Genomic DNA, 25,823 nt, shown 5'->3' on the forward strand with positions numbered 1-25,823 from the left:
TGTTGGATAATAAGGAGGGATTAAGGAAAAGCCTATTAAACATATTACATTATGATTTTACAAATTAAGCACCAAAACATCATATTTCACAACAAATTTGACAGAAAATGTAGTTCAATATGCAGAAATGCTATGTAGTAATTACTGTATTTACAGATTTAGCACCATAATATCACGATGTATTGAAAACATTGACTACAAAAACATTGAGTACTAAAAGGCAGACTGCGTTGGATAATACAGAACATTGGATAAGTGAAGCTTGGATAAGTGAGACTCTACTGTGGATGTGTCTCCCCTAGGCAGTACTTCTTTAATTTAATAATAATTTAAAAAAACGAGAGCTAGAGGCAGAAATTACATGGAACAAACAGGGTTATTATTCTATTTATTTATATCTCACTTCTTCCCAAGATGGGGACCCCAAAGCACCTCACAACTTAAAAAGGACACAATTTAAAACATACAAAAAGAAACACTACAATAGTATTAAACTATTCAGTGTAAAATCTGAATAAAAGGCTAAAATGCAATTGTAAAAAAAGTTAAAACAATATAGCACCTCTTTAAAAAGAGTTCCTAAACTAGAATAAAAAGGAGAGCATCTTCACACACTTCAACAAACTTTTATTCAAACAGTATGCAAGTGGGAATTGAAACCACACACATCAGGAAAGTAAAACTAATCAAGCACATTCTGGCCTCTTTCATAATAGCCACCCCTTCACACTTATGAATGTTATTAAAATGTTATTGTGCTAGAGCAGGCATGAGCAAACTTGGACCCTCCAGGTGTTTTGGACTCCAACTCCCACAATTCCTAACAGCCTACCGGCTGTTAGGAATTGTGGGAGTTGGAGTCCAAAACACCTGGAGGGTCAAAGTTTGCCCATACCTGCTCTAGAGCGATAACATTTTAATAACATCCATAAATGTTATTTAATGGCTCCCGAAACAGCCATTTTCATCAGCACTGAGCATCCAATTCAGCAGGCATCACCATCACTCCGTTATACGTTTGAGTCCGGTGATGAGTTAGCTGTCTGGACGTCGGTACTTGGACCTTCACTGATGAAGCGAACACTGTGAATTCTGGCCCGTTTCTTGAACTTGTGGAACCATCCGCGGGAAGCCACAAATGTCTCTGTTGCGCCTCCATGTCCTTGGGCCTTTAACTGGTGAAAGAGGCTTAAGGCTTTGTGCTGTATGGCCAGCTGGCTGACCGGCACCCGGTGCTGCCTCATTTCCTCCACCCAAATGCTCAGCAGCCTCTCCATCTTCTCGATGACACTGTGCCGGGTGCGCGTCAAGATGCCCACCGTCACGGCGCTGCAGTTTTGTACTGAGGACTTGATCTTGTCCGACTGGTTTAAGATAGTCTTCAGAGTGGACTGAGCCAGCCCCAGAGACTGGGCCACCCGGCTTTTCCTCTCACCGGCCTCCACTCTTTGTATGATTTCCATTTTGGTGGCTAAACTTATCGATCTGCGCTTTTTCGACATGCCAGGAGTAGCCAATGAGGGGATATTACCAGCCATTCCAGCTTCGGTCAAGATATTCCCACACTGCAAACACTTGTACAGTTTCTCTCCCGTGTGGGTCCTTTGGTGGTTTGGAAGGATGTTCCCGCTTCCGCACTCAAAGCATTTGTACAGGTTTTCTCCCGAATTGATTCTTGGATGGACAGCGAGGCCATCTGCCTGTATGAAGCTTTTCCCCATGAATTTATATGGTGCTTCTCCTGACTGAGTTCTTGTATCAACAGCAAGTTTACAACTCTCTCTGAAGCTTTTTTCACACTCATTATATTGGTAAGGTTCCTCTCTGATATGCATTCGCTCTCGTTCAATAAGCATATCGCTCTCTCTGAAGCTTTTTTCACACTCATTATATTGGTATGGTTCCTCTCTGACATGTGTTTGCTCCCGTTCAATAAGCATATCGCTCTCTCTGAAGCTTTTTTCACACTCATTATATTGGTATGGTTCCTCTCTGACATGCGTTCGCTCCCGTTCAATAAGCATATCGCTCTCTCTGAAGCTTTTTTCACACTCATTATATTGGTATGGTTCCTCTCTGACATGCGTTCGCTCCTGTTCAATAAGCATATTGCACTCTCTGGAGCTTCTCTCACATTCTAAGCATTTATACAAATTCTCCCCCATGTTGGGTGTTTTACAGGTAGTCAATCTATTGTCTGGTATGAAGCTCTTTCCACAGTCCGAACATTCATATGGTTTGTCTCCTTCATGGTTTATTTGGTGTTCAGTAAGGCTTTGGCATTGACAGAAGCTCCTTCCACACCCAGGGCACGGGAAATACTTGCCTTCCGTATCAGCTCTTTGATGGACGACAGCATCTACCCTCCATTTGAAGGTCTCTCCACATTCTGAGTCTTGAAATAGTTCCTTCGTTTCGTGCTCTCCTGTAGGTACGCCAGCACTCGATATCCCAGTTAGGTTTTCTGCCCAGCAAAGGAATATATTGTTTTCCCTTCCTGTGCAACATTCTTCCAGCAGAGATATTTTGTGGGAGCCAACACTTTCAGGAAAACCGCATTTCTGCATCCCTGTTTGTTCTGATGTACTTTGCGGTCTCTCCTGTTCATCCTTTGATTTGTTCTTTCTCATAGCACCTGAAAAAAAGGAAAAGTTAATGTTATGTGATCCAGAATGAAAGAAGTCTCAAAGTCAGAGAACAATCCCAAATACAGTGAGGATGAAGGAGACCACATAGGAATGGTCACTGTCAGCTTTGCCACCGAGATGCCGTCCTCCAAAGCAGGATGGGATGCTCTTGTCCTCACAGGTCATCATGGCCAACTATCCATCAACAGAAGAGGAGATAATACAATCAGAGTGATGTAGGAGACCCTCCCCACAAGGAGCTATCTAATTCAACTCACAAAGTCTGAGGATGCCTGCCATAGATGTGGGTGAAATGTCAGGAGAGAATACTTTGGAACATGGCCATACAGCCCGAAAAACACACAACAACCCTGTGATTTCGGCCATGAAAGCCTTCGACAACACGATCCAACTCCCTTCTGCACAAGCGGGAGGCCATTCAGCCAGTTTAAAAACCTCCAGAGAAGGAGGCTCCAAAACTCTCCCAGGCAGCAATGTATTCCACTTGTGAACAGAAGTTTTTTTAATGTTTAGATGGAATAACTTTACCTATAGTTTGTTTCCATTACTGTCTCCAGGGCAGAAGAAATCAAGTCTACTCCCTCTTGCATGGGACATTCATTCAGATATTTAAACATGGTTATCATGTCCCTCCTCAGCCTTCACTTCTCCAAGCTAAACATGCCCAGTAGCCTAAGATAATCTTCCAAAGGGCTGAGCTTCCTGATTGTTGTATGTTTTCCGGGCTGTATGGCCATGTTCCAGAAGTATTCTCTTCTGACATTTTGCCCACATCTATGGCAGGCAACCTCTGAGGATGCCTGTCATAGATGTGGGCGAAACGTCAGGAGAGAATATTTCTGGAACATGGCCATACAGCCCGGAAAACACACAACAACCCTGTGATCCCGGCCATGAAAGCCTTCGACAACACATTAAGCTTCTTGACTTTCTACGATTGTCTCTTCTCTTGTAACAGTCCAGTTTGCCAATCTGGCAAAATCTAGGGGACTTAAACTTGCCCAGAGACATATTATCTTGGGCTAAAGAAAGAAATTGCAAACTGTTATTTAGATTCACTATTTTCATTTTCCTGGGGACCTAGGCACCTAACTTCTAGAAACAAGGAGAGATTACTATATTTAAGAAATCTGAAATTTAAGAGGACTGAAAAGACAATGTGGTGGATCATCCCATTGCATAATAAATAAGACACTGTTGCATATTAATCAATAGCTGTAATTGGCAGCCGGTATAGTATTATAACAGTATTTCTGATGCTTTGCTTGCATCAAAGGGAGAGTTTATCCTCAGCATTTCTGCAGAAAGGAACCCAAACAGAGATCAGAAGACCACCAAAACTCTGGTCAAGTATAGTATGGTCTGCCCTACACATCTATGGATTTGACTTCTGCAGATATGATTATTTACGGATTTGATTGAAATGTTCTCTCCAGGAATCTCTAGCTTCTACAGTGACAACCTTTAGGACCTCCAGTGTAATTCTATAATCAACATCTGGTGAAAGTTGGCCTTAGAATCATGCTGGATGTCCTAGAGAGTGTGTGACAGGGTCCAAGATCACTCAATGGCTTGCTGTGGCCAAATGGGAGTTTCAAATCCTCTGTTGTAGTTCAACTCAAAATACTACAATACACTAGCTACGAGAAAAATATAGAGGTGGGGAAAGCATTTAAATGCTGGGAATGTGGTAATACCTATAGTATGAAACTCTTCTTTATTTGGTATTAAAGCAGTGATTCTCAATTTGTGGTTCCCCAGATTTTTTGGCCTTCAACTTCCTGAAATCCTAACAGCTGGTAAACTGGGAGTTGTTGGCCAAAACACCAGGGGAATCCACAGGTTGAGAACCACTGCCCTGGAGATTTCTAAAGAGGGAAAAAAATAACATTTTACAAATATGTGGTTTTTCACTTCTGTGAAGGTCATCTACACCTAACCTCAACAAATGTGGAATATTGGATATAGGCAATGCAGGCAAGATATATGTAAAATGGCAGTTGTGTGTTTATGTGTTTAATAAGACAGGTTCATCCATGGGCCTTTCCCCCACAATTTGAACAGAAATAATCCAGAACTTTATTCTTTATTACCAGACATCAGTAAAGTCCTTTTTTATGGGGACTACAACCCTTATAATGCCCCATCCAAAATATCTGGTATGCTCAGCATGGGAAACTCTCAAACATTGATACAAAGCAACAATATGAGCATTTCCTAACTCTAGAATCAGCCAAAGCACAGAAGGGTTCTTACCCAGAGAGGCCACGATCCCTCTAGTCTCCTCAATGACGTCCCTGTGAAGAGCTCTCTGGTCAGCATCCAGCAGAGCCCACTCCTCTTCTGAGAAACGCACAGCCACCTCTTCAAAGGACACCAGGCCCTGAAACAAGGACATAATGCTGTTGAGCACTTTGCAAGTTCTCTTCCAGAATCAAAGCAAAACCCACGTGAAGAGCGATAATGATGATTATCGCTATTTATACCCCACTTTCCTATCTTAAACAACATTCAGTGAAGCTCACTAGGATCATGACAAAAAGGAGTTGTTGATAAAACTTCCAGTATTTTAACAAATTCATGGTATTACCCCCCTATCCACAAGAACAGGGAAGCAGGCCTCCCTACTCAACATGACTGACAGATAAACTCCTTCTTGCTCTCCCCTCTTATTTTGAACACTTTCTAATTCCATTTTAAAGTATTTTAGGAACTGTAAACCTGAGGCCAGAGAATGTAGCCTTTCAGTTGAAGAATTAGTTTTACAGCTTATAAATAAACAAGCAAAAAAAAAAGCAGCAGATACAGTAAGAGCCCCATAACCCTGGGGATATATTCCTGGCCAGTCCAATTCAAGAACAATTGAAACCCTGTAGAGCAGCCATGGGCAACCCTCGGCCCTCCAGGGGTTTTGGACTTCAACTCCCACAATTCCTAACAGCCTACTGGCTGTTAGGAATTATGGGAGTTGAAGTTCAAAACACCTGGAGGACCAAAGGTTGCCCATGCCTTGGTCACCTACTTCATTCTCTAGTTTACAATAGTCACTCCATGCACTTTTGGCCTAGTTCGTTTTATGAGCTTGCTCAGGTTTTTTAACTATTTGTATTAACCTTGACATGATTGTTATTTTACTATGTTTAACATGTAGAACTGTATTGTATTTTGATGTATTTTATTTTTTAATTTGATTATAATCACCTGGGCTTGGCCCCATGTAAACTGCCCCAAGTCCCTTCGGGGAGATGGAGGCAGGGTATAAAAATAAAGTTGTTGTTGTTGTTATTATTATTAGAAAAATGTAAACATCATAGCCTCTATTCAGCCTATCTAATTTGATTAATCACAGTACAGCATCCTAGACTGCTGTGGATAACCATATACAAAGAGAAAAATATATGAAAAAAAGGAATATCACCTCTCTTTAGAAAAAGGACATCCAGAGAAACCTCTCCTCCAGCCACATGTAACAGAGCTCCCCTCCCATTGAGTTTTTCTTACCTGATCTGGCTGGATTACAATCCTCTCTATTGCGTCAGGAGAAGCCCTTGAACAAGGCCAGAGGTTCATTTCATCACCTGTGTAGGAGAGGGAGATAGGTGCACATAGCTCTTAATTGGGGGGAGATTATACAAACAAAAATTAATAAACACTGAATCCTATTGGAGTGATACATGCATTCTCTAAGAGGCTGTTTTGGTGAAAAATAAGAATTTAAGATTCAATTACATGCTGACCTGTTTCAGTGAGTCTTGACCTGTATTTAGTGTTATTTGTGTTATGCTAGAAATGCAGTCATCGCAATAATATGCACTCAGGGCCAACAAACAGAATTTAAGGCATACAGTGCCAAACCTTGGAAATATCCTCATTAAAAATGAATTCTTGATACATGCTATTCTGGTCATCTAGACCTCAGGTAAAGATTGCCATGTAGAGTCATCTTTCCATATTTGTTGGGGTTAGGGTCACAGAACCCCTGTAAAAGTGGGAAAACTGTCAATAAAAAAAGGCTTTTTTTCATCCGAGAGAACACCTTGACCACAGGATGATGCTGAAAGACCTACAGATGTCTAGAGAAGCATTTTCTTTAGGAATCTCTAGGTCTTTCAGCACAACTATGGAAGAATTGGCCACAGAGGAGGGCTGAGAGATTTCTCAAGACCTAATAAAATCTGGTAACAATCAAAGCTGCAAATGTGGAGGGCCAATTGTATGTATTTACTACTGCTTACGCACAATTTGTGGTTGTCTGCATAAGTACGATGTTCTATAAAATACTGATGCCTGAAATATACTCTATCTTGACCAGTACTGTAAGTAGTCTTGGTACATTCCTTGGACAAAGTTATGGTTTGTTGTCTGTCTTCCTGCTCAGTTTCAGGGCTCATCCCAGCTTTGTGCCCCACCTAGTCAGGCTGATATTTCATTTGTAGCTTCTGAAATCTTGTACAAAGAGGCATCCAACATCTTGACCCTTGCAGGTCCTTGTCTCTGGATGTGCTAGTATATCTTTTCACAGATGATGCTCCTCCACCCATATTCTTAAGTGCAACCAGTCATGGCCATCACATCATACAAGCATTTCAGGCCATGTTCTGGCCCGAGTAAAAGATTCAAACCCTTGTTTTAATACTGAGTATTAAACCACAAAAGAGTGCTGGCTCTTTTCCACATTCAAGAGAAATATAAAGATAGCACAGGAATTCAAGCAGTACTCCACAAAAAGGAAGTCCAGACTACATGGGGGACACACAACTCCATACTGAGACACTGGACCTTTGTCACTCTCCTGCATGATCCACTGCATCTCTGTGCTCTGCTGGATGTCAAGTGGAGACTCTTCTGGTTCAGCATATGCAGTAGTTCTTTTGTCTAATTCCATCTCAACCTAAAAGAAGAGTGAAGAAGAAGAGCAAGGATAAGGGCAATGAAAAAAGGAAACACACTGTACAGGCCAAGGGCATGAACACGCTGAAAGGACTATACAGTGTTCCCTCACTACTTGGCGGTTCACTTTTCACGGATTTCCTGTTTCGCGGTTTTTCAATAAACTCTAAAAGACTATTATAAATCATAAAAATTTACAATTTACAGCCTACGTAAGGGAGGAAGGAAAAGCCAAAGGGAGAGAAAAGGAGCCCAAGTGACAACGGGAGGAGGCGGCGATTTATCAACACACAATTGGTTGATAAAGACTTAAAATAGTGTATAACTACTAAAATAATATATAAATATTAAAATAAATATAGTGTCCCTACTTCACAGATTTTCACTTATTGCGGGTGGTCCTGGAACGTAACCCCCGCGATAAGTGAGAGAACACTGTATTGGTTATGTACTTGTGCTGGGCCCAACTCAATGTACTGTTTGCCTTTCATGGTCTCACTGAACAGGATCCACTTTTCCCCAAATATCCAGTCCTTGCATTAGGATGAAGATAAAGCACTTCATTGAGCACCAAGAGTGGGAGAAGTGCAAGGCTCTCCGATGGGGAAAAGCAAAGTCAGGAAAGGGGAAGGGGCTGTTAGGAATTGTGTGAGCTGAAGGCCAAAACATCTGGAGGACCGAAGTTTGCCATGCCTGGCTTAGGGCATCCCTCCCTGTTTTCTGCCCCTTGGAATGATTGCACTGAGATGCTCTCACCTCTCTGTGCTTCTGCTCCTCTGTGTGGCTGAGGAGGAATCCTTCTGCCAGGGCCACGGCCTGGGAGCTGCTCTCTGCCCCGCACTCCCACACCCAGCGCTCCATCTCCACAGGAAGGATGGCCAGGAACTGCTCCAGCACCACCAGGTCCAATATCTCAGCTTTGGTGTGTCTTTCTGGCTTCAGCCATTGCCGACAAAGAGCATGAAGCCGGCTGCACACTTCTCGGGGTCCTTTGGCATCCTGGTAGGAGAATCCTCTAAAGCACCGAAGCTGGGCTTTGGAGCTACCGGTGTCCTCTTCCGCCAGGTTTTCCCACGCTCTTCTCTTCCAGAAGGATCCAGGTCTCTCTGCCCAAGAGACATCAGAATATCCTCTTTCTGTTTCAGGCTCAGCTAGATCTGGTTCGTTCATCTCCTTACAGGGCTGCCAAATTCCTTTCGGGGATTTAGTTGGAAAGGGGGGATGTTGCTTCAGAAATACATATTGTAGCGATTGACAGCACTTCAGTCTCCAACTAATTTACTCTCTGAACAGAGTCAACTTTAAAAAAATCAGCTTCTTCCTGGAAGAGAAACCGATGACAAGGTTAAAAACAACAGTAGAACTCACAGTATTGGGACATTTCGTGATCTATGGTGGCCTTGCAGAAAGGTCCAAAAATGATGAAAACTTAGGGGAATGCTACAATATATGATAACGGCTGGAAGAACTGTGTATGATCAGAGATGGAAGGCACCAGTTATCCCAATACAAGCAGGGTCTGTGAATACCTGAGATGGACACATTGACTTTTCTCACTCGTGATTCCCTTTCCAACAAAGATATTTTTATGTGACCCCAGGTATAGAGGTATATAAAAGAGGTATATAAACCAAACATTTACTGATCATAAACCATCATTCCCAAGGCTTGCTAAATGGACTGATTTTCCTTTTTTTGTGGAGTATAGCTGAAGCATGCTCCATAGAGTCCAGTGTAAACACTGCACTTTGTTACTAACAGATTTGCATAAATAGATGGCATTCAGAAACCTTTTACTGTTGCTAATTTTTTCATGACCCCAACACTGAGCTAAGGGGACCCCATTTGCAGTGTTCTAGAAAACATCTCCACTAACAGTTCCACCAACTCAAAGAAAACTCTGTCTTTCTGTTTTCTTGACAATAAAAGACATTGGAAACAGAGGCTGAGAGAATGTGACTTGCCCATGGTCACCCAGTAGGTTTACATAGCTGAGTGGGGATTCAAACTCTCTCCCAAACTTTCAGCTAAACAAATGACAAAGAGCTTGGGTCTGGTTTGGTCTAAGAAGACTTTGTAAAATTGAGGTTTTTTTTGAGGAACTGAGACATGTAATGTTACAGGAAAAACACATTTAGACTTACTGACAAATTTAACAACAAACCAGTTCTTGGGTCCTGATAGTCCAGAGTCCTTAGCAGACACCCAAACCAACCATAGCTCCATTTATGTAGTCCTGGGATTTGCAGTTTGGTGACAGACTGAAAATTTTGGGTGGCCTTGAGTGAGTCACACTCTTTCAGCCTCAAAGCTACAAAAAACCTCCCCAAATAACTAAACAATTTTCATGGAGGGTCACATCAGTCTGATGGTTGCCTTCAATGGGCCGTTGAATCCATGGATATGGAGGGCCAAACAACTCTCTCTCTATACACACACACACATACATATATAGATACATACACATACACACACACACACATACATACACACACATATATATATTCTATCCTATCCTATCTTATCCTATCCTATTTGTTGTCGATCCATTCTTTTGGGCTTCATGCAAATCTACCATTTGCCAAAATATACGATCCCGTGCTTTTATTTTCCATTTCTGGCTGAATAGCTTAACCATTGGTTTGTCCCATCAAGTGCAAGATTTGCCCAAGGGCTGCGTGTAATCTCTTGGTATCTAGCTTGTAAGCCTACATGTCCATCAACTATCTTGTTTTCATGCTCCATGCCCTGCCCATCTTCTTTTTGCCTCATAGACTTCATTGACCACATCACGTGCCCCAGTTCTTTGATGCAGCTCTTTGTTGCTGACTTTATCTCTTATTGTCACACCACATCCTGCTCTCTTAGATACATATCCATTCATACACACACATTGTGGTTGGTGCTCTTTAGTTTTTACCCACTTTGGATCCACAGATGTTACTGAACAAAAAACTCTGAAACACTTTTGATTATCTTTCAAATAAACTGGGATATAGGAACAGTGTGGAAGGGCCCTCAATCCAAACCAGTCCATACCAGGCACGGGCAAACTTTAGCCCTCTCTCCAGATGTTTTGGACTTCAACTCTCCATTAAATGTATGTACCCTGGGTTCGAATTCCTGCACAACACTGACCACATCACGCAGCCTCAGAGACAAGAATATGGACTGCATTTCTTATCTGGCAGAATAGGGTTGGACTGAATTGCCCTTCTATACAGCCATGTAATGCAGTATCTGATCCCAAATTATCCACTTTGAACTGGATTATATGGCAGTGTAGATCCAGCCACAAAGTCCCTCTGAGACTGAGAGTGTGTGACCCAGTGGGTTTCCAGGGCTGAGTGGGGATTTGAGCCTGTTGAACTTACTTTACTCTGGCTCAGTGCTTTCAATTCTAGGAGTTGCAATTTTACAAGGCACTCAGCTTTTTCTGCCAAACTACAACTCCCAGGGCCCCATAACATTGAGCCAAGGCTGGGGATTTGAGCCTGTTGAACTGACTCTGTCTTGGCTCAGTGCTTTTCAGTCCTGGCAGTTGTTGTTTTACAAGGCCCTCAGCCTTCTCTGCCAAACTACAACTCCCAGTGCCCCATAACATAGAGTCAAGGCTAGGGATTTGAGCCTGTTGAAATGACTCTGCCCTGGCTCAGTGCTTTTCAGTCCTGGGAGTTATAGTTTTACAAGGCCCTCAGCCTTCTCTGCCAAACTACAACTCCCAGTGCCCCATAACATTGAGCCAAGGCTGTTAAAAGTGCTGTCAAAGTGCACTCACTTCTACTATAGTATCTCATTCAACAAACCACCTGGCCCAAAGCACCACCAACTTAAGCGCCAGCTTAACCCATTCCTTGCTACCTTATTCTGCAGATGAATCAGCTCCATGGGCACTACAAACACCTTGGGTGGGAGGACTTCCGGGGCGGGAAAAAGGAAGCAAACCGGAAGTGGGTTTTGCCATGCAGCCTTTCTATCTTTCTAGGAAGTGAGACTTTCTGGTTTTAACCCTGAAGTGGCCGCTCTTCTCCCTCCCAAAGTACAGTATCTGCATCCTAAAGCTACTAGCTTCAAACTGCATTCAATGGTTTACACTCAAAGCTGCATAGTATGCATTACAATGTATGTTCAGTTTGAAAATACAGTAGAGTCTCACTTATCCAACATAAACGGGCCGGCAGAACGTTGGATAAGCGAATATGTTGGATAATAAGGAGAGATTAAGGAAAAGCCTATTAAACACCAAATTAGGTTATGATTTTACAAATTAAGCACCAAAACATCATGTTATACAACAAATTTGGCAGGAAAAGTAGTTCAATACGCAGTAATGCTATGTAGTAATTACTGTATTTATGAATTTAGTACCAAAATATCATGATATATTGAAAACATTGACTACAAAAACGCGTTGGATAATCCAGAACGTTGGATAAGTGAGACTCTACTGTAGTTTCAAACTGCATCCAATGGTCAGTGCAGAAACATAGAGACCCTCAAAGGCCATCCAATCCAACCCCTTTCTGCCATGCAGGGAGATACAATCAAAGCACTCCTGACAGATGGCCATCCAGCTTCCATCTATACCCTGGTGCGGCTTGGAGGACGATGGCCCATGGATGATGTGAATTGCAATACCTTCACTCACTTCCAAAGACCACTGCGACCCCCACCAATGACTGATCAAGACCAAACGTGAAGGTAACGGCGCTCCGTGCAGTCATGCCAGCCACATGACCTTGGAGGTGTCTATGGACAAGCCGGCTCTTTGGCTTAGAAATGGATATGAGCACCAACCCCCAGAGTCGGACACGACTAGACTTAATGTCAGGGAAAACCTCTACCTTTACTAACCATACCCATCTCCAAACAGTGTCTCCTGTCTCCACAATGGGATGATGTGGAAACCCCTGCAAGGTTTCCCTATGCGGCAGAAGACGCCGTGAAGCTGGTGCCCAACATCCTTCTGCCTTTCTTGAAAGTTGAACCCAGCTTTGATCACCAGGGAGAAAAATATGGTACCTCACTTCTATAGACATAATAAAACTAAAAATATTTATGTGTGTTGCTGGGGTGTCCACTTACACAGTCAAGCTCCCACTTCCACAAACAGCTATAGCTCCCACTACTCAGGAGACACCAATGACCCTCCCTCCAATGACATTACAGGTTATAGAGAGTGTGTTAACATGTCCAAGAGCCCTGCCAATGTACTTCATAAACACAATACTGCCCACCACCCAACTGAAGGCTTCCATTTGGGGACGATTTCATCCTAAATTTTCTGGTTTTCCTCCACCACAGACATCCCAGTGTTTCTGACTCTCTATTGGTGTGGAATTTGCATGACTCTGCCCACTGCCGCTCCCTTAACCCTTTCCTATTCTTTTCTATGGCACACAGAAAACAGAGGGATTGACCAACAACTGAACATACTGGAAAGGTCTGGGGAGAATGCACCATGTTTTATAGGAGTTGTAGGTACTGGGATGTATAGTTCACCTGCAATCAATGAGCACTCTGAACTTCACCAAAGATGGAATTGGACCAAACTTGGCACACAGAGCCCCCATGACCAGCAAAAAATACTGAAGGCCTTAGGGGAAAATTGACCTTGATTTGGGGGAGTTGTAGTTCACCTACATCCAGAGAGCACTGTGAACCCAAACACTGAAAGATCTGGGCCAAACTTGGCACACATACCTGATATACCGAAATTTGATTACTGGAGGAGTTTGGGGGGAACTGGCCTTCCTTTCTGGGACTTGTAGTTCACCCACAACCAGGGAAACTGTAACCTCCACCGATGATGGACCTGGACCAAACTTGGCACACCGAACCTACATGGCTAACTCAACCTACTGGAGGGGTTTGAGGGGGCTGACTCACCATAGTGGGAGTTGTAGTTTACCTTACAACCATGGAGCACACTGAATCCCACCAATGATGCATCTAAACCTGCCCAACATAACAAACTTTAAGTACTGACAGAGTTTCTCGGGCTTCACCTGGTATGATGTGTTGCAGTTCACCCACAAGCTTATGCATTTTGTATAATTAAAACACTGACTTTTTCCAAACAACCCGGGCAACACCAGGTACCCAAGCTAGTTAGCAATAAAAATGAAATGCAGATATAAGATGAGTGAGACCTGAGTTGGAAACAGTCCATGTGATGCAGGCATGGGCCAACTTTGGCCCTCCAGGTGCTTTGGACTTCAATTCCCACAATTCCTAACAGCCGATAGGCTGTTAGGAATTGTGGGAGTTGAAGTCCAAAACACCTGGAGGGCTGAAGTTTGCCCTTGATTCTAAGCTGGAACGTGTCCAGCAGTTTAACTGAATTGAACTGCATCCTATAAATTTACACTGATCGTATAATGCAGTTCAACTGTATTAGATGGCAGTGTAAAAGGGGCTTCTGTTGGTGGGAAACTATTTTAAGGGGAAAGCGGAAGAACAAATCAGAAAGCAGGACTTTTTCATTTATATCTTTAATGCATGATAGAAATAAACAAGGACAGTTCTTAGTTAGATACAGGCAGTCTCCAAGTTATGAACAAGATGAATCATAGAATCGTAGAGTTGGAAGAGACCTCATGGGCCATCCAGTCCAACCCCCTGCCAAGAAGCAGGAAATCGCATTCAAAGCACCCCCGACAGATGGCCATCCAGCCTCTGCTTAAAAGCCTCCAAAGAAGGAGCCTCCACCACACTCTGAGGCAGAGAGTTCCACTGTCGAACAGCCCTCACAGTTAGGAAGTTCATTTTGATGGTTCCCAGGAACCCAATCTATGCCTTGCCATCAGCACGCAGTGGCTGTTGAAGACCCGCCCACCTGGCTAATGTCACCAAGTTTCCGGGGGGGGGGGGGGGGCTCTGCGCATGCATGGTTAGTATTTTTGGTTTTGTGGGGTTTTCCTGCAATTTGGACCTAAGCTTAAGCGGCTGAGTAGGAAAAGGAAAGGGCCTGAGGCTGTTAGGAATGGTGGGAGTTGAAGTCCAAAACACCTGGAGGGCCCAAGTTTATTTATTTACAGTATTTATATTCCGCCCTTCTCACCCCGAAGGGGACTCAGGGCGGATCACATTGCACACATATAAGGCAAACATTCAATGCCTAACATAGAACAGAGACAAAGACAAACGCAGGCACGGAGCTGGCCTCGAACTCATGACCTCTTGGTCAGAGTGATTTGTTCCAGCTGGCAGCTCACCAGCCTGCACCACAGCCCTGGGTGAAGAAAATTAACAAAACATTTAGGCCTCATTTTGGGTCTATTTCCATTCTACCCATTCAGAAACAGAGGGCTCAAGTGTAGTGGCCCAAGCCTATTCTCTACTCTGGGCACTCACTCTGTTTTTCTCCTGCATGGATTTTTTTGGTGTTTATGAAGGCCGCTCCTTTCCGTAAACGTCTTTCCACACCCTGCGCATTTGAAGGGCCTCTCTCCCGTGTGGCTTCGTTGATGGCTCGCCAGGACATTGCTATACATGAAACTCTTTCCGCACTCGCATCGATACGGCCTCTCTCCCGTGTGGGTTCTTTGGTGGCTAGTGAGTCCACCTTTCTGGGTGAAGCTTTTTCCACAATCCGAACACTGATATGGCTTCTCTCCCGTGTGGGTCCTTTGGTGTTTTGTGAGGCCGCTCCAACTTCTCAGGCTCTTTCCACAAGCCGAACATTTGTACGGCCGTTCTCCCGAGTGGGTCTTCTTATGCTCGAAAAGATTACTGTTGCGCCTGAAGCTCTTTCCGCACTCCGAGCACTTATACGGCCTCTCTCCTGTATGAGTGTTTTGATGATACACAAGGCCGGCTTTTTCCGTGAAGCTTTTGCCGCATTCTGAGCATTTGTATGGTTTCTCTCCCGTGTGGATACTCCGATGCCTAGTAAGTGCGCGGCTCTCTCTGAAACTCCTTCCGCACTCTGAACATTTGTACGGCCTCCTTCCTGCGTGGTTGTTTTGATGATACAACAGGCTTGATTTCTGCCTGAAATTCTTCCCACACTCTGAACACCCGTAGGGTTTTTCTCCTGTGTGGATCCTCTGATGTTTTGCGAGAATGCCGCTGTCACCAAAGCTCTTCCCACACTCCGAGCATGAGTACGGCTTTTCTCCCGTGTGGGTTCGTTCGTGTTTAGCAAGGACGCCTCTCTGTCGAAAGCTCTTCCCACACTGTGAACATCGATATGGTTTCTCTCCTGTATGGATTCTCTGGTGGTTAACAAGGACGTTGCTGTGCCCAAAGCTCTTTCCACACACTGAGCATTTATAAGGTCGCTCGCCTGTGTGGATTCTTTGATGGTCGATAAGGCTACTTTTCTCGGTGAAACCTTTCCCACACTCCGGGCATATGAATGGCTTCTCTCCCGTGTGGATTCTTTGATGTTTGGCAAGGCCATTTGCGTATTTGTAGCTGTTTCCACACTCTGAGCATTTGTATGGCCTCTCTCCTGTGTGCGTCCTTTCGTGTTCAAGGAGGGAACTGCTGTGTCTGAAGTGCTTTCCACACTCCAAGCATCTGTATGGTTTCTCTTTTCTGTGGAGCCTTTTGTGTACAAGAAGGTTGAAGCTCCACTTGAAGCTTTCCCCACAATCCGAGCATTTGTAAACTTTGTTTGCAGCTCGAATCGTTTGATTTTTAGTCTGACTTTTGCACTCACTCAAGTTCTTTTCGCACACTGAATGTCCAATACATTTCTCTCCAATGTGGGTAATTTGAGGTGCAATAGTATTAACTTTCCACTTGAATTGCTTTCCGCCCTCTGGGTGCTTAAATGATTCCTTGATCCCACACAGTCCTGTTGGCTCATCAGCACTTGATATTCTAGTTAGAGTTTTTGCCTGGGAAAAGAATATATTATTTTCTTCTCCTGTGAAACTCTCTTCAAGCAGTGCAGGTTTATGGGAGTCTTGAGAAAAATATAATGTCTTCCTCCACTTTTCTTTTGCTTCAGTTTCTCTTCTCTGCTGTTTATCCTTTGCTTCACTCTTTTTCACAGAAGCTGCAGGATGAAAAGCAGAATATTTCAAATATACATAATAATTACTCTGTATTTCCAGAGCATGCAAATATCTTTTTGAGGTGGCTGTGAATTTTTTTGGTTGTATGGCCATGTTCCAGTAGCAGTCTCTCCTGGTGTTTCGCCTGCCTCTCTGGCTGGCATCTTCAGAGGTTTGTTGGAAATGAGGCAAGTGAGGTTTATATATATCTATGGAATAATGTTCAGGTTGGGAGACAGAACCCTTGTCTGTTTGAAGCAAGTGTGAATATTGCAGTTAGCAAGCTTGAATACCATTGAGTAGCCATGAAGCTGAAAAATCAATCAATGGGAGTATCTGCATAGAGGTAGCCTGGCCACTGTTGCCTGAAGGCATCCTCTGTTTGGGAGGGGTTAACTGGAACATGATTGTTTGCTGCCTGCAGTTCCCCTGTTTCTGAGTGGTGTTCCTTATTTCCTACAACAGACATCAGAAGCATTGCAAGACTCGAGAGTAAAGACAAAGATCCACCTAGAGCAGTGGTTCCCATCCTATGGTCCGCGAACCACCAGTGTTCCCCAAGAACTAAAATATGGTCCGTGGCCTCATTGTTGCAAAGAGGGTGACCAGTCTCACAAAACGCTCTTATAGTGCTGAGGCAATGGGTATGTTGGGAGGGGAGAGGATGACTACCCACGAAAGGCGCAAAAACAAGCCTCCTGACTGCTGCTTCTCCTCCTTCCTCTCCCTGAGCGAAGCCATTCCATGTGGTGCCTGGAAGCGGGGGCGCCTTGGGGTTTTTGTTTTTAGACCTGTTTCTGGGGTTATTTGAAGTGCTGATTCAGAAAATTGCATTAGATAGACCATATCAGCTCTGGATTGTTAAATATGGTTTTCTATGGGCAAGCGGATGGTGACTATTGGGTGGCATATTTTCTGTATCAGAAACTACAGCTGATGTGATATATCTATTGCAGTTTTCGGAATCAGCAACTCAAATAACCAAACCAAATCTAAAGCTGACCAAAAACTGATTTGTAACCCTTTTGGTACTAAAGTTGGAGAGTGGTCCCTGGTCAAAGCAGTCCCTGGTCAAGTGGTCCCTGGTCAAAAAAAGGCTGGGAACCATCGACCTAGAGGAAAAGTGTTCTTACCATACATCAAGGGAACCACTGACCACATAGGGAAGCCGATGAAGACACGTAACCTACAATCTACAGACGCACTAAGAAAATTTTCATCTAAGGAAAAGAGGGATCCTTTCACCTCTGCAGGAGTCTACCGTATGCCATGCAGCTGTGGACAAGTCTACATAGGGACCACTAAATGCAGCAGCATTGCCCAGACACGAATCAAGGAACATGAAAGGCACTGCAGGCTAATTCAACCAGAGAAGTCAGCTAGAGCAGAGCACTTGGATACAGAATATTATTTGAGAACACAGAAATTCTGGACCACTCTGACAGCTATTATATCCGACTACACAGAGAAGCCATTGAAATCCACAGACATGTGGACAATTTCAACAGAAAGAAGGAAACCATGAAAATAAACAAAATCTGGCTACCAGTATTAAAAAACACCAGAATCAAGACAGTAAATGAGGAACACCACTCTGAAACAGGAGAACTCCAGATAGTAAACAATCAAGTGCGAGTTAACACCTTCCAAACAGAGGATGCCTTCAGATACCTCTATGCAGATACCCATACAGATTGACTTTGCAGCTTCATGGCTACTCAATGCTATTCAGGCTTGCTAATTGCAACATTCATACTTGCTTCAAACAGACATGAGTTCTTTCTCTCACCATGGACATTATTCTACATATATATAGACACTCCACTAACATCACTTCCAACAGTCCTCTGAAGATGCCAGCCACAGATGCAGGTGAAACGTCAGGAGAAAATACTGCTGAAACATGGCCATATAGCCTGAAAACCTCAGAGCAACTCAATGATTCTGGCCATGAAAGCCTTTGACAACACATTCCTTTTTTGGACTATCCTCTGTCCAGAATATCTGGCAGGCCCAAAAGAGAATAATCAAACACTAGTGCAGACTGACTTACAGTACAACCTATGGTTTCATTTAACCATGCCCAACAAAGTGGGGTCTTTCAAGGTCCTGCAGCATGATTCTATGGTATTCTTGGGCAAAAAATCCTTCATTTCAGTGGGGTTCACTATTACCTGTGGTTCCATACAAATGCTAGAAAAGTATCCCCCACAGATGCAGGAGTTACAATGTATAAGCATCTCCTGATAATAGGATTGCTCAGCTAAGGTGTAAAGGGATCCTTACCCACAGAAGCCACAATCCTACAAGTTTCTTCCATGACTTCCTTATACAGTGCTCTTTGGCCCGGATCCAGCAGAGCCCACTCCTCTTTTGTGAAATGCACAGCCACTTCCTCAAAGGTCACCAGGTCCTGAGAAGAAGGAAGAAATTGGCTTCGGTTATGTGGTTGCTTTATTCCAAAACATCCCTGAAAGCTGTCAAAGCAACTTCCATGTGAATATAAAGACAAAAGGAATTGGGGAATAAAACGTCCAGTATATCAACTCATTTGAGATGCCATACTAGAGAAAAGTTCTACAGATACCACTAAAAAGACAAATGCATGGCTCCTGGGGCAAATCAAAGCTGAACTCTCTCTAGAATCCAAGATGACTTTTTGTCATATCATTATGAATGACAATAATGCTTGGAAAGGTAGAGGGCATTAGGACGGGCATGGGCAAACTTCTGCTGCTAAGCCTAACTGGAATATACCCATTGAATTGATGAGCCTTATATATGTGTTAGCTTATCATTTTATTTTATAATTGAAAGAATATTAAGGAAAACTAATCAGGAGAAAATAATCCTACAACTGTTGTACTGAATGTGGTAGCATTGGGTTTATGTAACATAAAGCTGTAATTATTTGCATGTATACATTTAAATACAGTAGAGTCTCACTTATCCAACATTTGCTTATCCAACGTTCTGGTTTATCCCATGCATTTTTGTAGTCAATGTTTTCAATACATTGTGATATTTTGGTGTTAAATTCATAAATACAGTAACTACTACACAGCAGTACTGTGTATTGAACTACTTTTTCTGTCAAATTTGTTGTTAAACATGATGTTTCGGTGCTTAATTTGTAAAATCATAACCTAATGTACATGCAACTGTATGGAGCCCCCGGTGGTGCAGTGGATTAAACCACTGAACTGCTAAACTTGCTAACCAAAAGGTCAGCAGTTCTAATTCGGGGAGTAGGGTGAGTTCCAGCTGTTAGCCCCAGCTTCTGTCAACCTAGCAGTTTGAAAACATGCAAATGTGAGTATATCAATAGATACTGCTCTGGCGGGAAGGTAATGGCAATCCATGCAGTCATGCTGGCTACATGATCTTGGAGGCGTCTACGGATTCTTCGGCTTAGAAATGGAGATGAGCACCAACCTCCAGAGTTGATCACAACTAAACTTAATGTCAGGGGAAAGCCTTTACCTTTACTATACGTTTTAAAAAGTGATCCTATATGCAGAATATGCTAGGATTATATGTAAAAACAATACCATATTCAAAGTCAAATTTAGAATTATTAATTTTAAAAAGAGAAGACGGAGTTAGCATACTAATTGGAAGTACTCATGTTTATTTAATTGAGTGTGACAGGTGTAGCTTTAGTTTTAATGTATTCTACTTCAATCTTCCATCTTCTGTTAGTGGTACAAACATTTACACTTGTTACTCTCACTGATTTTGAGCAGTCTGATTGTTGCTTGATGTTGTCTAAAATTTATATGTTAAATACTAACAACAATTAAATATATATATTAAAAAGTCACCCACTTAGGCCCCTTCTACACAACTGTATAAAACCCCACATTATCTACTTTGAACTGGATTGTATGGCAGTTCAAATAACCCAGTTCAAAGAAGATATTGTGGGGTTTTCTGCCTTGATATTCTGGGTGATGTGGCTGTGTGGAAGGGCCCTTTGTTTCCATGGCTGAGTGTGAATACAAACCCTGGTCTTCAGGAGCTGCAGCCCAATGCTCTCAAATGAAGACACCATACTTGCTCTCCTGGATTAGAATACAGTAGAGTCTCACTTATCCAATACTCACTTATCCAACGTTCTGGATTATCCAAGGCATTTTTGTAGTCAATGTTTTCAATACATCATGTTATTTTGGTGCTAAATTCGTAAATACATAGCATTACTGCATATTGAACTACTTTTTCTGTCAAATTTGTTGTATAACATGATGTTTTGGTGCTTAATTTGTAAAATCATAACCTATTTTGATGTTTAATAGACTTTTTCTTAATCCCTCCTTATTATCCAACATATTCGCTTATCCAACATTCTGCCGGCCCGTTTATGTTGGATAAGTGAGACTATACTGTACTAGTATGTTACAGAGAAAAGGATGCCACTGTTCTTATATTTTGCTTGAAGGCTCATATTACAATCTGTTAAGAGCTGTTTGACAAGGGAAAATGCTGCCTGGGAGTGTGGTGGAGTCTCCCTCCCTAGAGGTTTTTAAACAGAGGTTGGGTGGCCATCTGTTAAGAATGTTTTGATGGTGTCTTCCTGCGCAACACAAATGGGATCCGATAGGATGGCCCCTGGAAGTCTCTTGCACATCTATTATTGTTAGATACAATGGGGATGTGATCCAGAAGGCTTTGGCATTCAGCATTCGTCCCTTACCAATTTTCTGGAGACTCACCTCCCATTCTTCTTTTAATACCCGATCTGGCTGGACTGCATCCATTTCCCTTCCAATAGGAGAAACCCTTGGACAAGACCAGATGCTCAATCCTCCATCTGTGGAAGAAACAAAGGAAGCTGATAGAGTTGTTGTGTGTTTTCTGGGCTGTATGGCCATGTTCCAGAAGTATTCCTGCCTGACATTTCGCCCACATCTATGGAAGGCATCCTCAGAGGTTGTGCGGTATATACCTCACATATACCTCACAACCTCTGAGAATGCCTGCCATAGATGTGGGCGAAATGTCAGGAGAGAATACTTCTGGAACATGGCCATACAACAACCCTGCGAATCCAGCCATGGAAGCCTTCAACAACACACAAAGCTGAGAGATAACATGTGCCTGAGAGGGGCTTAGCAACTCTGTCACAATCAGTCACAAGGAATGCCTTTTTTAGCTCAATGATGGGGGTCACAAAAATTTGACAGCAGTAAAAGCTTTCTGAATGCCACCCATTTACACAAATCCGTTAGCAACAACATGCAGTGTTTACAGTGGACTCTGCAGAAAATGCTTCACGAAAAAGAAAATCAGCCTGTTTAGCAAGCCTTGCAAATGCTGATTTATTATCAGTAAAAAATTATGATTTTACACCTATTTTTTCCAAATAATTTTTATTAAACATTTTCTTAGGAAAGTGGGGGGTTGGGGGACAAGGGAAGGAAAAATAATTTGGGTATAATAGTTATTGGTTAATTGCATCTTTACAAATATCTAATACATTGCAAGAAGAAAACAAAGAGGGTGACAATTGTTGAGGTATGGGAAGTTCTTACACAAAGTTATAATTGTTACAACTAAGTCTTTGTCTCTCAAACTTCTCTTTCTCAAGGTTTTGTTCCCACTAGCCCATCTTGCCTTCTTTTATATCAATCTGTCTCTATCTTTTTCTCTTTATATATACATACATAAACACATTCATATATGTAAAAGGTAAAGGTTTTCCCTTGACATTAAGTCGTCGTGTTTGACTTGGGGGTTGGTGCTCATCTCCATTTCTAAGCCAAAGAGCTGGCGTTGTCCATAGACACCTCCAAGGTCATGTGGCCAGTATGACTGCATGGAGCAGCGTTACCTTCCTGCTGGAGCAGTACCTATTGATCTACTCACATTTGCATGTTTTTGAACTGCTAGGTTGGCAAAAGCTGGGGCTAATAGCGGGAGCTCCCCCCACTCCCTGGATTTGAACCGCCGACCTTTCGTTTAGCAAGTTCAGCAGCTCAGCGGTTTAACAAGCTGCGCCATAGGGGGCTCAATTAATATATAAACATATATACAGGGTGTTTGAAAAAACTCCCTAGTTTTAATGTATTTATACTTAAAACTAGGTAGTTCTTTTTCAATATATATGTGTGTGTGTGTTTATATATATTTGTGTGTGTATGTGCTTCTATAATTTCTATATCATTGATATTGTGCATTTTTTCTATTATAGTTTCTTAACAAGTGACCCATCGGATTTTATACCTATTTTATATACTTGGGGATCATATAAAAAGCAGCTGAGGTCTCCTATGGAAAAATTTTTAAGAAGCCCTGGCATAGACCGCCACTGCCGTCTAGTGTTCACTTATTGTTATAGCAGCACACCTAGTGCTGATTTTGCAGCCTGAGGCTATATTAAAAAGACTAAAAGATTCTGTTGGTTCTCCTTGAGACAGAAGAACACTATCCACATCTTATATTTCTTGTTTTTTTTTTTTACCAGCATGGAAGATATTTTAAAAGATCAAGGCAATTTGGAGGCGAGGTTGTCTTAGGCTTTCATGGCAGTTAAAATGGAATCAAACTACATTAAATCCAGCGACTACTCTTTCTCCATTTTCCTTTGCAGATCAGAAAAGCAAAAATAATAATAATAAATGGATATACAAACACACAAAGCAGAGAGAGATTCCAATAAATCAACAGAGAGTAAAGAAAGAGGCAGCAGAAGGAAAAATGGAAGGTACCACTTCAAAATACAGGGGTGTTTTTTGCCACCCTAGCTCAAAACTCACCTATTGTTTTCATGGAGGGAGCAGCTTTAACCACCTCTTCCCCCTCTCCTGGCCAAATGGTTTGTTCCAAGCTTGGCTGCTCTGCCCGGAGCCCTGCTGCTTTCAAAAGAGGAGGGGGACTTCCGGGAGAGACAGGAAGTGGCTGTTGCCATGGCATTTTTTTAATAACAAGGAAAGGGAGAGGAAGGAAAGGGAATGCTGGAACCAGCTTGAGGCCTATCTGGAGATGACACAAACCAAGGAGTGCTGATGCGCATTAATGGCTTTCTTTCCCACCATTTTCTGGGGCTTCGTTGCTTGGCTGTTGCATTTTGAAACTATTTTCCAGCTGTATCAAATTGTCAGTGTAGATGGGGCTCCAGTTAGCAATTAAAGCCAGAGGAGCAGACTCTTTAAAAGCCTGCCAGGAGATGTTTCAGCACTTTCTATGGAAATGGACCGTTATTCAGCAGCTCATCGTGTGCTCAAATAATAATTATTATTATTAATAAATAATAATAATAATAATAATAATAATAATAATAATAATAATAATAATAATACATCACGCAGTCCTAGACACTTGGGAAGTGTTCGACTTGTGATTTTGTGATACGAAATCCAGCATGTCTATCTTGTTTGCTGTGTCATACAATAAATAATAATAATACTTTATTTTTCAATCCCGCCACCATCTCCCCGAAGGGACTCGGGACGGCTAACATGGGACTGAGCCCAACACAGAAACAAAATAGGACAAGTTAAAACCAATATCAATAACTAAAAAACAATGATACAACAATCAAATAAAATAAGCAATTATAACACAACATACAGCAAAACACACAGTGACCATACAAAATGAGGTAATGATACAAACACCAACCACTATGGATAAAAAGGGGTCGGACATATATAAAATACACAATTTTAAGACCATTTAATAAAGTGCATGGACAAGTGTCAGAGATAATGGGATAATGCGTAATAGGATAAATAGGAAAGGAAATAATGTAAGGACGCCGCTAATTTACAATGTAATGTTGTTATGTTGCAATTTGATATGTTTATTTGGTTTTGTACAATAGCCATAGCAATATATACAGTAGAGTCTCATTTATTCAATATAAACGGGCTGGCAGAACGTTGGATAAGCGAATATATTGGATAATAAGGAGGGATTAAGGAAAAGCCTATTAAATATTAATAGGTTATGATTTTACAAATTAAGCACCAAAACATCATGTTATACAAATTTGACAGAAAAAGTAATGCTATGTAGTAATTACTGTATTTACAAATTTAGCACCAGAATATCACGCTGTATTGAAAACTTTGACTACAAAAACATTAACTACTAAAAGGCAGTCTGTGTTGGATAATCCAGAACGTTAGATTATTGAATGTTGGATAAGTTGTTGTCGACCGCGTTTGGGGGATCGGGCCCCTTTAGAAGGAAGCCGATCCGGTCCTGAGGGAACGGACCTTGGCGAAGCCAAAAGAGGAATATAAGCCGCAATACAACCTGAAGCCTGAAATGAAGAAGGTCCGCCAAGTTGAAGGAAAATCCGCCAAGGAGTTTTTTATTGAGCAATTCAGCTGAAAAGGACGCTAATAGTGATCATTCAATCTACTAGCGTAACATATGTTTCAAATAAAGCCATATTTATACAATGTTTTGGTCTGACAGCCCTTTGAATTTCCCGCCCCGCTTCCCTGCCCATCTGATCGCGGATAGGCTGAGAGGTTGTACGAGGCGGGCTTTCGTTTCCCGCCTTGCTCTGCTGGCCCAATGGGGAGCCGCTTTTTGTCCCCTCTCGGGCCAATCAGAGAGGAGGAGGCGGGAGCTATTGAGACAATGGGGTGACCGGACAGGAAATATCTGATTAATTCTGGCCCAGCCGATTTCTAAAGGAATTAATGACACCCATCAAGGATGTCCGGGGTCCTGTCACGTTCACAGATTTTAGATATGTCTTTGGGGTGTCAGACGGGAAGTGGTGATGGGTGGTGATGAGCCATCATTGACGGCCCCACAGGGTGCCTTCCTGCGGCGCCCTGGCCTGAGATGTGACAATGTTTGCCTTGGGGGCGAGTCACCTTTAGTTTGGTGACTCGCCCTATATTGTCCATGCGATCGGAATGAGATGGGATTAAACTGTGGCAGATTATCCTTTTGTTTTTGGGAAGGGAGGTCTGAGTCATGGGGCTAGAGTTCAGGTTGGGGTCATAATATTTCCCATTTGATTTCATGATCTGACAATTATATGGGATAAAATGAAAATTAAAATAAAGTTGGAACATAAACCCTGCTGGGAAGAATACATATTTTCCGGGGATCCCAAAGAGTGTAAATACATATAGGTAGATAGGTAGATAAAGGAGAATCCATAAAGGTGGGTGACATTGCATAAAGGGGAATCATGAATGATATAAACAATAGAAATAAGCAATAGAAAACATTTGATAAGACAACATCTGGGGAATCCAATATAGAAGTGGGGTTCAAGCAGCATGATTTCACAATCCATGAAGTTAGC

The 25,823-nt window shown here is 42.4% G+C and overlaps 2 protein-coding genes across 2 annotated transcripts; both read right to left on the minus strand.

Moving 5' to 3' along the window:
- Positions 1-371: 371 nt before the first annotated feature.
- Positions 372-11,526, minus strand: LOC103280884 (zinc finger protein 397). The gene is made up of 6 exons (XM_008121172.3): positions 11,400-11,526; positions 8,295-8,859; positions 7,428-7,539; positions 6,150-6,226; positions 4,905-5,031; positions 372-2,635 (listed from the first exon to the last, which is right to left on the minus strand). Exons 2-6 carry the CDS (start codon positions 8,706-8,708, stop codon positions 1,011-1,013), a joined length of 2,355 nt encoding a protein of 784 aa, XP_008119379.2. The 5' UTR covers positions 8,709-8,859; positions 11,400-11,526; the 3' UTR covers positions 372-1,010.
- A 2,490-nt stretch (positions 11,527-14,016) lies between these two features.
- Positions 14,017-23,399, minus strand: LOC100567433 (zinc finger protein 883). Its single transcript, XM_008125073.3, has 4 exons — positions 23,305-23,399; positions 21,262-21,359; positions 18,833-18,959; positions 14,017-16,548 (listed from the first exon to the last, which is right to left on the minus strand). The coding sequence occupies exons 1-4, from the start codon at positions 23,315-23,317 to the stop codon at positions 14,891-14,893; spliced, it is 1,896 nt and encodes a 631-aa protein (XP_008123280.2). The 5' UTR covers positions 23,318-23,399; the 3' UTR covers positions 14,017-14,890.
- Positions 23,400-25,823: the final 2,424 nt, after the last annotated feature.

The sequence above is a fragment of the Anolis carolinensis genome, chromosome 2, assembly GCF_035594765.1.
Source record: "Anolis carolinensis isolate JA03-04 chromosome 2, rAnoCar3.1.pri, whole genome shotgun sequence".
NCBI classification, from domain to species: Eukaryota; Metazoa; Chordata; class Lepidosauria; order Squamata; family Dactyloidae; genus Anolis; species Anolis carolinensis.